Source organism: Eretmochelys imbricata, chromosome 4 (genome assembly GCF_965152235.1).
Source record: "Eretmochelys imbricata isolate rEreImb1 chromosome 4, rEreImb1.hap1, whole genome shotgun sequence".
NCBI lineage: Eukaryota > Metazoa > Chordata > Testudines > Cheloniidae > Eretmochelys > Eretmochelys imbricata.
In genome coordinates, this window is record NC_135575.1 from 63,735,275 (window position 1) to 63,749,379 (window position 14,105).

General features: G+C 44.2%; 1 protein-coding gene across 1 annotated transcript; it reads left to right on the forward strand.

The window, feature by feature from the left end:
• Positions 1 to 4,236: 4,236 nt before the first annotated feature.
• LRAT (lecithin retinol acyltransferase) lies at positions 4,237 to 8,303 on the forward strand. Its single transcript, XM_077815410.1, has 2 exons — positions 4,237 to 4,797; positions 8,067 to 8,303. Exons 1-2 carry the CDS (start codon positions 4,252 to 4,254, stop codon positions 8,217 to 8,219), a joined length of 699 nt encoding a protein of 232 aa, XP_077671536.1. The 5' UTR covers positions 4,237 to 4,251; the 3' UTR covers positions 8,220 to 8,303.
• The last annotated feature ends 5,802 nt before the right edge of the window (positions 8,304 to 14,105 follow it).

A 14,105-nucleotide genomic window follows, 5' to 3' on the forward strand; every position in this document is an offset into this window, starting at 1 on the left:
TTCTCGTCGGTTCAGTCCTTGTGTGGTCGTGGGGAGGATGCAACTCAGGGTTGTCTCCGCAAAGCACCTATAAGGTGCCGAGATCCCTCCTCTCCCCTTGGGCCTGAGCCTAATGTTGGGGACCATCGCCCCTTTGCAGAATCTGACCCAAGATGCCGCGTCTTCACGTGCTCGGGTGCACTGGCAGGGGGAGAGCGTCTTCAGCCGCTAGGAAACGGTGCAGGAGGGTGGCGGTGTGAAGTGCAGCAAGGGGAAGAAGCTGAACCCGGAGAAGAGCGAGGACGAGGCCCCGCAGGTGGCCAGGGGCCGCCGACCTGGACTAATTTGGCTCTTGCTCTAATCTCTGAATAAGGATTTACGAAGCGCTGGGGCCAGTCCTGCAATGCGCTGAGCACCTTCTCTGCCTTCAGTGGGAGACGTGGGTCTCCAGCGCCTCAGGGTCGTGGGTCGAGCGTCTCTTTTCTGTGCAGAATCAAGGGCGAGGGGGTTCTGGGCCCAGGGCTGTTCGCGTCTTCTCGGCAGCGATTGGGTGGGGATGAAACGCTGCTTGCCTGGAAAGGAGACGAGACCCGCGGGGAAGGCAGTCGCGTTACTGTACCCCAGCAAGGGAGCCTCCCTCGCCGCCTGCTCTGAGGACGTCGATGCATGTAGGTGTGACCTGGTGATACGGACAGGCGTGTTTTACATTGTTCATTTTCTGTAACGTTCTTAATGCCGATTTCCCGCCTTATTTTCCCCAGGCCGGGGGACCCTTCATGCGGGCTCAACCACTGAATCAGCTCTGAAAATGCACTCAAAATCGGCGGGTAGTGCTCGAGCTATCGGGGATCGGTTTATCGCGACTCGTCTAGACCCGATAAATCGATCCCCGAACACGCTCCCCGTCGACTCCAGAACTCCAGATCGCCAGAGGCGGAAGCAGTCGACTCGCCGCTGTCCTCACGGCCGGGTAAGTCGACCTAAGATACACTGACTTCAGCTACGCTATTCGCATAGCCGAAGTTGCGTATCTTAGATCGACATACCTTTCCCCCCTGTGTAGACCAGGGTAAATTTTTACCACCTGCGGTTGGCGATCGAACGGGGGAAAGCGCAGGTTTGAAACATAAACCTTAAAAAACAGCATCACTCTGCATCCTTGACATCGCTGCTTCTGCCGTTTGGCTGGCTGAAAGTGTGTCTGCAGTTTGTCCGAAAAGTTCCCACAACCTTCTTCTCAGTGCAGTTGCACCTAGAAATAGATCAGTCCCTTAAAACCACGTCGGTTAAAGCTAGTTTTTGCAGCACAGGTTGCAATGTTGTTTAGGGGGGATGAACCTGCCACGAACCAAGCAAACACCCCTCCACACAATTAAATAAGGTGAACATCGCCTCAAGCTATTTTCTCTTGTAGACGGAGCAGGCTTTGGCGCTGATCCGCAACGTGGCTAACCCTGCATTATATAATAACTTGGCTGGGACTCTCAAAAGAAACTCCCTAAAGCCTGATTCCCTCCTTCCCCCACCAGTCAGAGGTGCTGGGGCAAGTACCAGCAATGAATGGCTACGCAGGAGGTTCGTGCTGGTTTGTCACTCCGGTTGCAGGTTAGAGAGGTGGAAGTACTTTTCGTTTAGCACGGAAGCTGTTTGTTACTTCTGAGCAAGATCAGACCAGTGATTCAAAATTATTCTTTACAAGAATAATTTCATGAAATCCACCTTTCGGTTCTAAGCCCCTAGTTGTGAAGAAGTTCCCTCGGCTGAAATATAGCCTTCTGCAAGGAGTGAAAAGGGGAGTAGCAGACTTTAGGATAGGCACCGCACTCCGTGCTTTGCAGAAGCTGGTCCAATCTCTTATTCTCCTTTCTGCTGCACCCGACTGTGAGGTGTCATTTACCGACTCACAGAGAACCATCAGACAAATATTGATCGTCCAGGGCAAAAGACCTGGGGAGGGGAAAGGAAAGGCCAAAAACCTGACTAACCCTCAAATGATCCCCTTACTTGCTCTCTCCTGCTCCTCCTTCCATGTGCCCGCTATAAGGCAGAGTTTTACAGGGTGGTTTCTTTTGGGTTTCAAACACTTGGTAGAGACTTTTTGTGGCAAGTGATTAATTATAAAAACGCCCCTAGAATGTTTGGGTTTCGGATCCATTCCTGAATGCACAGTCTATGCTATGCCATGGTGAGGAGCCCTCCTCCCCCCGACACTGGTATGATGACTGAAAGGGAAAATATTTATTTGCTCTAAGGAGGTCCTGCTTTGCCCACAGAAATGTGTCGAGGCTTTGGGCATACACAGTTCCTGCCCGCTTCTCAGCAAGTGTTTGTAACCGACCGAGACACGCTAAATCAGTTTGTTTGCAGATGTTCAGGCAAACAAAACGTAAGGAAATTAGCTCAAAAATTTTCCCAGCCCTGCAATCTTCCTTAGAAAGGGGGATAGTGTGAAAAGCTGGCCCTGCCCCTCCTCCTGTTTCTTCCCACCCGCTTTCTTGCTTCATGTATAGTGGGACGAAGTTTCTTTCTCCAGACGGAACTAAAAGGTTGAATCGGGAGTGTTTGTGACATGAACAAAAGTCAATGGCACTGGGTCTGGGGGACAGTGCGACTGCAGGGGCTGGGAGAAAGGCTGTGGCCACAGAACCCGAGGATAAAGGGGAGCTTGGCCCTCCTCCCTTCCTGGTCTCCAAGGCCCTGTCATTTTCCAGGTAAGATGAATGTCCTCCCATCAATCATTCCGCGCAGCCCCCAGGGAGAGCCGGGAATTTGCTCGGCTACTGAAACTTATTAGCCTCAGACTAGGCGGCTTTGTTGCCCTGACAGAGCTGCTCTTTTGTGGGCTTTGTTCCCGGGATTTATACATTGACATAATGGATTAGCGGGAAACAAACAGCAGAGGCATGTTTCCTCCGCTCTCTTAGCCGACGGATTTTAGGACAAGTTAAATTGTAAATATGAGTTCCACTCCCCTCCTCACTTCGCAGCCTGTTGTCTTCCCAGATAAGCAGGAAATTATCGATCGATGTAAATGCAAATGGTTTTGTAAAGGAATCAAGTGCACGATCACTTGTCATTGCCACTACGATTTCCTCTCCTCCGTACACTGCGCTGTGTAATAAACATTTATTGTGCCTGCCTAATCCTTTGAACTTTGAGGAACTCAGTGCGAGAGGAAAGAGCTTTGTTTAGGAGGAAACAAATTGTCACTGTCGTTCGTCACGAAGTATGACAAACAGGAGGAACTTGTAATTTGTAATTTACTATCCCGGCTAGTTAGTTATTTAGCGAATACACCTATCAGGGGACATTTTAATTCCAAGGAGGCTGTAGTCACTCACAACATCAAAAATGAGTGCTAGTGTTTGAGGTCAGATCTCTTACTCACTGCATGTTTATAACTACATATAGTCCAAGCAGAGAAATGCCCGTAGTAGCTCTTAGGCATTGTAATGTTTAATGCGGTGTTTGCTACAGTGATAATCCCGGAATATAACAGAATCCGGTATATTCAAATACAGTTGATATTTGATGCTCGTTTTAAAGCGATTACAAGGAATTGCAAAGAAAACAGAATACACAAATGCAAGTGGTAGTTGGAGAGATCCAAATGCGACGGGAGAAATTCTCGGGCAATCTAACTGACCTTTCTATTCTACAGGCCCAAATAGATGATGATGTTATATTTGAACGCCGTGAAGATTTGTGGGGGTTGGGGGGGAGACCATTTTGAACGCGTGAGAAAGCGCAACTTTTTATCTTGGAAGTAGTTTGCGTTACTTTGAGGTCCCCACTTACAGGCTGTAGCTGTACACAATTTACGCCCATAACGAAATCAGTGGCACTTGTGTCATTCATAACTTCCCTCAATGGCCATTCATTTTATTCCATCGCTTCCCTCTCTCAGCTTTGAATTCCTGCAAACGGACACATTGTTCGACTGCCTAGTTCCCTGGCCCCTCTCCTCGCGAACACGCGATCCAGAAGCCAGGAGCTGCTCTGGGGAGGAGCTCTGCCTCCCAGAGGCTTCAACAGGGCAGCAGCATCAGGGCTTGCCCAGGAGACGTTTTTTAAGCGCTGCTTCTGAATAAAGGTTTATTTCACTCACGGTTGGAAGCCGCCCACTTCCCTCTCAGCCAATCGGGGTTGTGCTTGCTTGTGGCCCCGCCACTCCCGCCTGCCCGCCCGCCGGGATAAGAAGGCGGGATGCAGGGGTGGGTGGCAGCATCCCGCCGCAGGAGGAAGGCCAGGGGAAGCCTCCAGGCCCGCAGCATGAAGAACCCCATGTACCAAGTGGCCTCCCTGCTGCTGGAGAAGCTGCTCCTCCTGGCCAACCTCAGGCTGTGCAGCGAGGGCCCCGGCGCGGCGGAGGAAGAGGCGAAGCCCGCCAGCTCCTGCGAGGCCACCTGCTTCAAGCGGGGCGACCTGCTGGAGGTGCCCCGCACCCTCTTCGTCCACTTCGGCATCTACCTCGGGGACAACCGCGTGGCGCACCTGATGCCGGACATCCTGCCCGCCTTCACCGACGACCAGCGGCAGATCCAGCAGGTGGTGACCAACAAGAGGCTCGTCCTGGGCGTCCTGGCCAGAATGGCCCGCATCCGGGTGGACACGGTGGAGGACTTCGCCTACGGCGGCTCCATCCTGGCGAACCACATGGACGAGGCCTTCCCGAGCAAGGCGCTGTGCGAGGAGGAGGTGGCCCGGCGGGCGGAGAAGCTGGTGGGGGCCACGGCGTACAGCCTGCTGTGGAACAACTGCGAGCACTTCGTCACCTACTGCCGCTACGGCTCGGCGGTCAGCTTCCAGACCGACAAGGTAAAGCCCGCCCGGGGCCCCGCTCAGCCGGGCGCCCTGCCTCGCTAGGGGAGGGGACACGCCCACCCCGGGTTGGCCTGGGGTGACTGGTACAGGTGTGTGCTGGTCCTCTGCCCATCTCCCCTCTGTGTCTGGGGGCGGGGGGAGCAAAGCGGAGCCGATCTGTTCGCTTTGCTGGCTGCCCCACTTACCGTCTGACGTCCCGTGGAAACCCTACACGCTAGGACGAGCTACCTCTCCCTGGGCGGGCACAAATCACTACCAAAGGGTGTTTTTCTCTCCTGCTGGTAATAGCTCACCTTCCCTGATCACTCTCCTTACCGTGTGTATGGTAACACCCATTGTTTCATGTTCTCTGTGTATATAAATCTCCCCACTGTATTTTCCACAGCATGCATCCGATGAAGTGAGCTCACGAAAGCTTAGGCTCAAATAAATTGGTTAGTCTCTATGGTGCCACAAGTCCTCCTTTTCTTTTTGGGGATACAGACTTACACGGCAGCTACTCTGAAAACAGCTTTAGAGTTACCTGGCGAACGGATTGGAAGTCCCCCTGGCCTCCCACCCGGCATGTGAGCCAAACACCTGCCCAGCTGGAGTGAGCGAGGACAGGACGGAGAGTCTTGGAAGACTGGTGGCTGGGGGGACTGGAGAGGGAAACTGCCCCAGCAGGAGCCCCAACGATCTTGCTGTAACTTTAACCATGTCGTTCCCCTGTGTGAAAGGAGAGCTCACTCAGCCTCTTTCCCCCTGCATGAGCAGCATCAGTAGCTTAACGTGAGCCTTCTCTGGGGGGCAGGGGCGGGGGGTGGGAGGCTCCCTTCTCCTCCTCCCCCTGGTTCTTTGGCTGCTACTCCAAAAGCTGCTTGCAAAAGGAGTTGTCTGAAGCCATCATTAGCTGGAGGTTTTGAACTTTGTCTACATACTTCTAGTCCCTTGTCTAGTGTTTCCTAACACCCCGGAGCCTGAAAACTGGCAAGAGACAGTCTTAACACTTCAAATCTCCCATGAGGTCAAATGACCTGACATCCTGCAATGGACCATTAACGCTGAAAGGGATTTTGGTCCTTGACTGCTAATGGTTTGCTAGACTCAGCATGAAAGGAATCTGTCCATGCAGAGGGCCCAAAAATGTGTAAATACAGGTAGAAGTTACAAACTTACCCCTCTGTAGGTCATTTCCACCTTTCCCCAAAGGGAGTCTCCCCCCATTTCAAACCCAATTAGAATGCTTGGAAACGGGTTAAAACCCAAGGCTGTTTGGTTCCAAGCATTGTTATTGCTGCAAATCAAGCCCCCACCACCTCAAAGGCTAACTTAGTGGAAGAAACACAGACTCTTGAAATTGGCAAGGTTCTAAAAGTATGCGAAGAAAGAGGAATCTCATTGATAATGTGATCTGCCATAAAGGTACATTCAGAGTAAAGCATCCTCTATGAAATCAAACTCTAGGCTAGTATTTGACCTGAATAAAGTAGCTCTATTTGGCATGGGTGAGGAGGAAAGTAACCCCTATACCTGAAAGGGCTTGTGGCACTGATAAACCAGGTGTTTCATGGCTAATAATCTCTGAGCTGGGGGTAGGGAGACAGACAGTGAATTTGTTTAAAGAAGCAAGACTGGCATCAGTCGACGGGGGGGGAAAATAAAGAAAAATAAAAGCAAATTTCTGCCAACAAAGCACACCCCCTCCCCTTTCACCTTCTGATGATCTAAACCAATGATACGAAAATACTTTACTTTGAGGCACTGGATCCATGCTCTCTAGAAATGAAAAAGCCCAGCAACTCCGTCCATTTACCAGTTTTTAGTTAAACCTACTAGGTTCTCAGCAAATCCTGTGCCACCAGAGAGATCATGGATTTTGGAAAAGAGCTGGCAGGCCTTTCCTCCCCAGATAAAAGAAACGTACAGTTGCCACATTATGAGGTGTCTGAAGTCAGTGATAGCAGCAGCCCAAGGCTAGTTTGGAAAGGAGTCCCCCACGCACTTTACAAGCCTACAAAAGTAAACATGTCAGATTTATTTAGGTAGCGCAAATAATTTCTCGCAGTGAAAGCCATGTTTCTGCGTGATAATTATGTTGGAGCACATACTACCCTGTGTGCTCATTTCAGCCAAGGAACAGAGGCTAGTCAGCTTCTTTATTATTATTTTTTTTTATTTAAAGTAAAATATTTAATCTGTGTGTATTAGTAGTGGAGCACTTTCCATGAGTTTGAAAGCTTTGCTAGGTTTTACAGAATCAGAACAGATTTTAATTGGTGTTACTATTTAGCACCTCCAGAATAACAGAGTTTTTGTGTGTGGCTTGAATAGTCCAACAAACAGCTTGGTGAGAGGATAGGCTGTGTAAAATCTCAGTTGGGCTCAATCTTCACAATTCTTAAAAAAAAAAAAAAAAAAAAAACAAACTTGTTTTTTTTCCAAGTGTACTCCCTGAGAAGTAGGTCACTTGGTGCTGAGGCCTGGTTTCCGTAAGTAAGCAATCTTTTGAGCAGTCTAGTCAATACTCAGCTCTCTGATCTGAAGTTACTGTATACTGGCACTGCAGCCACAGACTGCTGCAAAACACTGTTTCACTGTCTCTCCCTTCCCCATCCAACGCCAAGCAGGATCTTGGATGTTTTATTCAGCAGGAGATCAAACAGAATTAATGGCATTTTAAGGGATTGCAAAGACTGACTCCAGGCGTATTTCAGTCTGAAATCTGTAGTATGTAAAGGGGAGAGGGGAGTGTCTCTATGAAAGCGTAATTTTCCAGTAGATGCTAACAGTCAGTTCACCAGAATGGCTTGCCCGCCATCCTATCCACTTAAATTCTCCTGCCATGTAGGTTTCACACCAAATTACAATCAGTTACAGGTTTTGCAAGTCATGAAAACAATTTCCAAGCTGCTTAGAAATAACTTAACCGGCAGCTAAATTTAACCTCTCTGCAGTGACGTTGATCATCAAGAAAATAAAGCGTGATTCATTAGACAACTAGTAATGAACTCTTAAGATAGGCTTGGCGTCTCTAAGGACCCGATCCTGCATGCACTGCAGTCAGTGGTAAAGCTCCTACGGACTCCAATGGGGCCAGGGGCAGTTTCTAAGGGGAATAGATCCCTTTTCACTCACCCAGCCATCCCTTTCTAGCCCACAGAAGTTGAATCCCTGGTACAGAGCAGTCTTTGATGGTCTGCTTTCTCCTTGCCCTCACCAATACCTATCAGTTTAGAATGATTTCATATTTAACTGTGAACCTTTCCCTCTGACTTTTGCAGTTCTGTGAAACAGTGAAGATGATTATTCGGGACCAGAGAAGTGTTCTTGCTTCAGCGCTCCTGGGATTAGCATCTATAGTCTGTCTGGGTTTGGCACCTTCCACCACCCTGCCCACTATCATTATTCCATTCTTTCTGTGGATGGCTGGTTAACAGCAGCACCAGAGTCTGTCAGTGCCTGTACATAGAACGTATAATACTGTATTTATAAAAGCACAAATTACTTATCAGCAGTTGTGTAAAGAGAAAAAAAATGTGACCTGTAACTTGTGTAATATTTTAATCACATCTTTATCCAGAACACAATGTACAAAGAGTAGCTTACTGTGTAAGCCAAATAAACCAGATTTCCTGAAAATCTCACAGAAGGTGAATTTAACACACCTTCCAAGCCATGAAAGTGTGTGTGTGTGCGGGGGTGGGGTGGGGTGGGGGGTTTGATATAGTTCTGCTCCCTGCTTTCAGTCATAAATTAATCTAGTGAATTTATTTTATCAGGTATCTCTTAACTCTGTGTATCCAAGTGCCATATAAAATAGTGAAGATTAGAGTTTCATCCTGAAAGCAGATGATAGAGGCCATCTAAGTACCTAGGCAGAAATGATGGAAGCTGAAAACAAGCTAATTTCACTTCCATATGTATGTATTTTGCATTCAGGAAAGTTACTGTTTCTAAATCAACTTGTATTAAGCCTAGAAATATCTTTTAATGGAAAATAAAAGCAGCCTCAGGATTGTATTCTGCATTGGTAAAAACTCCTAGTTAAATATTGTTTCCTGTACTACTGTGTGTGGCCAGATCGGTACTGCCCATTCAGTTCCTTTCTGAGAGGTGTTCACAAATCATATATCCATTTTAATTGCACAAACTCTGTACATCCTGAACAGCTTTTTGTCTGGGTTAAGTTGCAAGGAAAGCCTGCAGTTCCTCAGAATTTTCCTTGCTAGTAAGTGTCAGTGCAGCCAATATAATTCAGTACAGGGGGTTTCAGAAGATATGGAACAAAGCAATTTGGTTGGTGAAAACTAGTAACATGCAAACCAATAAGAATTTTCCTATGTTCAGGAGAGAAGGAAAGAGGCCTATTTTCTCTTCTCTTCCCTCAGTAATGGGAGCAGTGTGGGTGCCATAAAGTGTCATGAGTCTCTGTGGCAGATATTACAGTCAAGCTACTGTAATTTAACACCTATACATACCACATACCCCTTAAAAATTATACATCTTTCATACACCAAATGTGTGAATATTTAACTAGAAGCCAGCAACTTTTTGAAGAGCATGTGATATATGATTCAAGGGCTTTTTGGAAAATATTGCTATTCTTAACTCAGGCTGATACCTTTTTATCTCAGACCTCTGTGGACTCTTTCCTTCAAAATCCAACCCTGTCTAGTCACTCATTTTGAGTGACTATTCTATTTCTATTATTATTATTATCTACAGTGTTTATTGCTGTTTTGTAAACATGCCTTTTCTGTGTACTGAGGCATTTAAGCATTATTCTGCCTCTACTTTTAAATCTAAAGCATGCATAATCTCCAAATCTTGTCTCTTAACAGTGAAAGCTCAATATACCACAGTCAATTAAGAACAATATTAAATAACAAAAAATGCCTCCTTTACTACCATTTCTACAATAAGATTTACTTTATCTTTATTTAAGAAACAAAAAAACCCCAACTGTTTGAAGAGTGGTATCTTGAATTAAGTGTCTGCTCTGTTGCTAATAGCAGTGTCTCGTTTTGGCTACTCCACTACAACAGACTGAAAATGTAAAGACCAAGGATGAAATCCTGATCTTATTGAAGTCAATGGCAAAACTCTCATTTCTTTCCATTGAGATAGGATTTCACCCCAGACCTCAATACCAATGCAGAACTGTATTTAGAATAAATTATATGTTCAGCTTGCAGTCATGCTCCAAAGCAGCTGGATTTAAACTACCACTAAGTTGTTATAAACAACTTGCATTCTTTTAAAGAAAATCCTAAGGTGCCAACCTACAGCAAATTTTTAAACTAATGTGAAATGCTTTTCCATAACATATGTATCATAACCTCTGCACAGATTCCATTGCATTTTTTATTTACTGTACATAAGGTCAGCACTGTATAATTATATAAATATAATTCATTTTTATATGTTTACTTGTGTTCTGAAATTGATGAGCATAATGGAATAGCACTTCCCTAACAATGTTTATCCCAATAGGATACTGAGCAATCCATTGAGACATATAAGGTATCAAATTACATTTTACGTCTGCCCCTCCCTTTTATTTGGGATTTGTAAGAATTCCAGTAATTCTCATGAGTCAGTTACAGAATAAACAATGGGTCCATGATCAATAAGATCATCATAGTTAGGATTGTTATGAGGTGAGTGTACTCGCAGTAGCTGTAATATCAAAGGACTGATGTTGCCGCTTTGCTAATGGGGATGGGACAACCAGGGATATTTGGGGAAAGATGTGATTTGTCTGAAAACTTTGTTAGATGACACCGGGCACCTGGAACAGACACTGGGTTATTGTTCAGTCAGATCTAGTAAGTGAAAATTGCTCCATAAAGTATCTTTAAGGAATACTTAAGACATGCTCAGACTAAGCCTTTTAAACCTGTGATACACTTGCTGTATTCTCCTGATTCACAGGAGGACTTCAGTTATGCCCTTATGCACTTAGGAGTTTTCATACAGTCCCCGATTCAGCAAAGGACTTAAGTCCTATTAAAATTAAGAATATGCTATTTTGGCTTGCTAAATTGGGGCCATAGATTGAGCAGATCTAACACCTGTGTCGATTCTCCTGTTCATCCTCTTGGATTGTTGCTCTGAAGTCTCAAACTTGAAATTTCAACACCAACTATTTTTCTAATGACTATTTTTGCTAATAGAATACTCTATTTAAGGATTATGAATAGAGTTTGCCTTTCAGACCCAGGCTCAAATATGAATTGTGACATTACTGAAAGGAAGGAACTAGTTATTATAACGGACAAAACACAGGGCAGTATCATCATGGAAATTTTGCATGTGTTATAAGTGCAGGATTGGCACAATATACAGGTAACTATGAACGATGGAGGATGGAGTAGATAGGGAGTGGAAATACAGAAGTTGCATTTCATTTTAGTTGGTTCTTTGTATGATTCTTTTTGAGGGCGGTGGATCTTCTTTAAGAACCTTAATGTGCAATGCGGGGACCTCAAAGGACAGGAGCCTTGCGTTGCTGGGAACGGTTAGTAGTGAAGACGTCAGGTTAAAAGGACACATTTCATGATTACCATACAAAGGTAAACAAAAATTAAAAACTTAAGAAGACAATGTCAGGGTAGAAAAATATTTTTAAAAACCATAGATTGTTAAAATTCAAGTTCTAATGTTTTAATCACTTGATGCTGTGGTCCTTTTGTGTATTAGCTTGATGAATGAAAATAGACTAGTGGACTTCTCTTTCAGTTCCTTATGCACTAGCACTCTGTTACAATGTGTAGGTTGTAAAACTGCTGGGGAATGTGTGTGGGTAAGTAAGATACCATTGAGATTTAAATGCGGGGGGTGGGGGGGAATCATGGCAATATTTGTCAGTATTAGGTTTTGGGGAACAAATGAAACTACATTTTTGGCGACATATGACCTGACAGCATCTGTGTGGGATTCAGAACGAAAGCTACAGAAGCAAGACAAATTCTCTGTTATGGCAACCGTAGGTCTGGTTTGTCCATATTGTGTGTATATGTGTTATATAATTAAAGGGTCTCAAAACATAGTATGATATAGTGTTGTGTGAGAATGCATCCTATGTTAGAAAATCAGTGGTTTGTATGCTCTGACTTTATATTTGAATATTAAATGGAAGTGATCAGATAACAAATGGCTCCTGGAGGTGCAAACTGCTTAAGCTCTGTAATACTTTAGGCCCCAATCCTACAAACACAAACATATTCTTAAATTTACTACATGAGTAGTCGCATTGATTTCAAGTAAAAGTGTGTTTGCAGGATAGGGGCCTTATATTGTAATACTGTGATTCATTCAGCAACTGTGTTTGTGATGTACCTATTTGTGTAGTGATCTTGCATGACTTTATGCTGTTGAAATAAATTGCCAACTCAACTCTTATTATTAAAAAAAAGTTTACATCATTTACACAATTACTCTCTCTAGAAATCACTGTGATGCCATGTCTATGTCTACGAGCTCAGGCCCGCAGACAGAGACTTGTTAGCTCAAGTATGAAAAGTAGTGTAGCCATGGTAAATACTCTGTGGGTAAGTACTCAGCGTGGTGGAGACATGTCACTGCTGCCCATACGACCATGGCTACACTGCTATTTATTCTCATGTGAGCATGTGTGCACAAGCTGGTAATCATACCCCACCTCATAGTGTAGACATAGCCATAGAAGAATAGAACCTTAAGTGTGGAATAAGCAGCAGGAACAGAAGAATGTTTATGACCCTCTTTTCAAATAAACTTTTTGCTAATAGTAGAAAACAGGATGAGAAATCTAGATAATAGAATAATCATAGTGGGAGGGGGAAGGAGGATCAAAGCTCAAATGCAGCTTGCTTCTCCATTGTATCTCAGTCTAAATTTTTACCTGCTTAATCATAATCACCTCTTCTCCCATTAAACACCCACAGTGGCTCAGCAGGACTTCTCACTGTATTAGTAAACTGCTAATGTTAACCCCTTTAGTGTTGATGATAGTTACAACCACTTTTGTTTTGGAAGTTAAAATAATTCTTATCTCTCACCTCCTTTAATGCTCACCTGTACTTCACATGAGGTCCCAAAATCTTTGAAATAATACTATAAATTAATATATAAATATACACAAAATTAATACAAATACAACATATTCAGTAAAGTTTCATATAATTGGGCTATTATGAAGCTGCAAACTTCATACATTTCTGGCCACAACACCACAAATGTTATAGGTCCAAATTTTTCAAGATATTTAGGTATTGCTGCACTCAGTGTTACAGACTCCTAAATCAGTTAGGCCTTGCCTCATTTTCAAAAGGATTTAGGCACTTAGGAGTCTAAGTCCCATAGACAGTGGATGGGATTTAGACTATCTAAATCCCCTTTGAAAATGAGATGTAGGCTCCTAAATCAGTTAGACATTGCAATCCCAAGCACAGCACTACATTTAAAAATCGAGGCTATAGTGCCAAAATCAATACATAAAGATTTTCCAGATGAGAAGTAGTATATATTCACCCAGGTACTAAAAACCAAAGTGACCCAAATTTGTGTTTCATACATGTAATAAACTTTGTTTAAAACCTATATGGACACAGTGTTCCGAGCCAGAGCACAATGAAATAACATATTTTCTAAAACTGCCAAAATTGGGATTTCAGGGATCTACAATTTATTTTCCGTTCAAGTACATGAATGTTCTTTAACCTATAATTCTTCATGAACCTAATCACTGTAAAAAGACCCATTCTTCTACAGTGCATTCCTGTGCAACTCTGACACATAATGTGCATAACACAAACAGCTATGTATAATCACATTTTTATGAGAGAACAAATGTCTATAGCACTTCAAATGCTCACATTGATTTTTGCTATTCTGAGTGTTGCAGTCTTTGCTGGGTTCCACCACATGCCAATTTTAACTGTGAAAGAAGTAACTCAACATGGAGATACTCTGGCAATTGTAGATACTCTCTAAAGATTCTCCAAATCATTAATTCAGAGCTGCATAACTATTCCCCTCTGGAGGCAATATTGCTTAATTAGTGGGGGCAGGAATCATCCACCTTTTTAGAGTTATGCTCCACAGATACTGAAGGAGAAATCTGTCAGCATAAATTAACATTTTTCATTTCTTGATGTACTTCTAACAGCACAATCAAGTATCTGTTCTCACATCTTTTAATATTAATGGGTTGTTCACAACACTTCTAACTGACTTACCTCACAATTAAGGTAACCTAGAAGTTGCACAATGTCATTGTAGATAGAGCTTGGAACAGAACACCCAGGTCTCTAGTTATGTTTACACTGCAGCTGGGA

Coding starts and splice junctions, on each gene's coding strand:
- LRAT (XM_077815410.1), top strand. CDS start 4,252: ATGAAGAACCCCATGTACCAAGTGGCCTCCCTGCTGCTGGAGAAGCTG. Junction 4,798..8,066: donor TCAGCTTCCAGACCGACAAG/GTAAAGCCCGCC, acceptor TGACTTTTGCAG/TTCTGTGAAACAGTGAAGAT.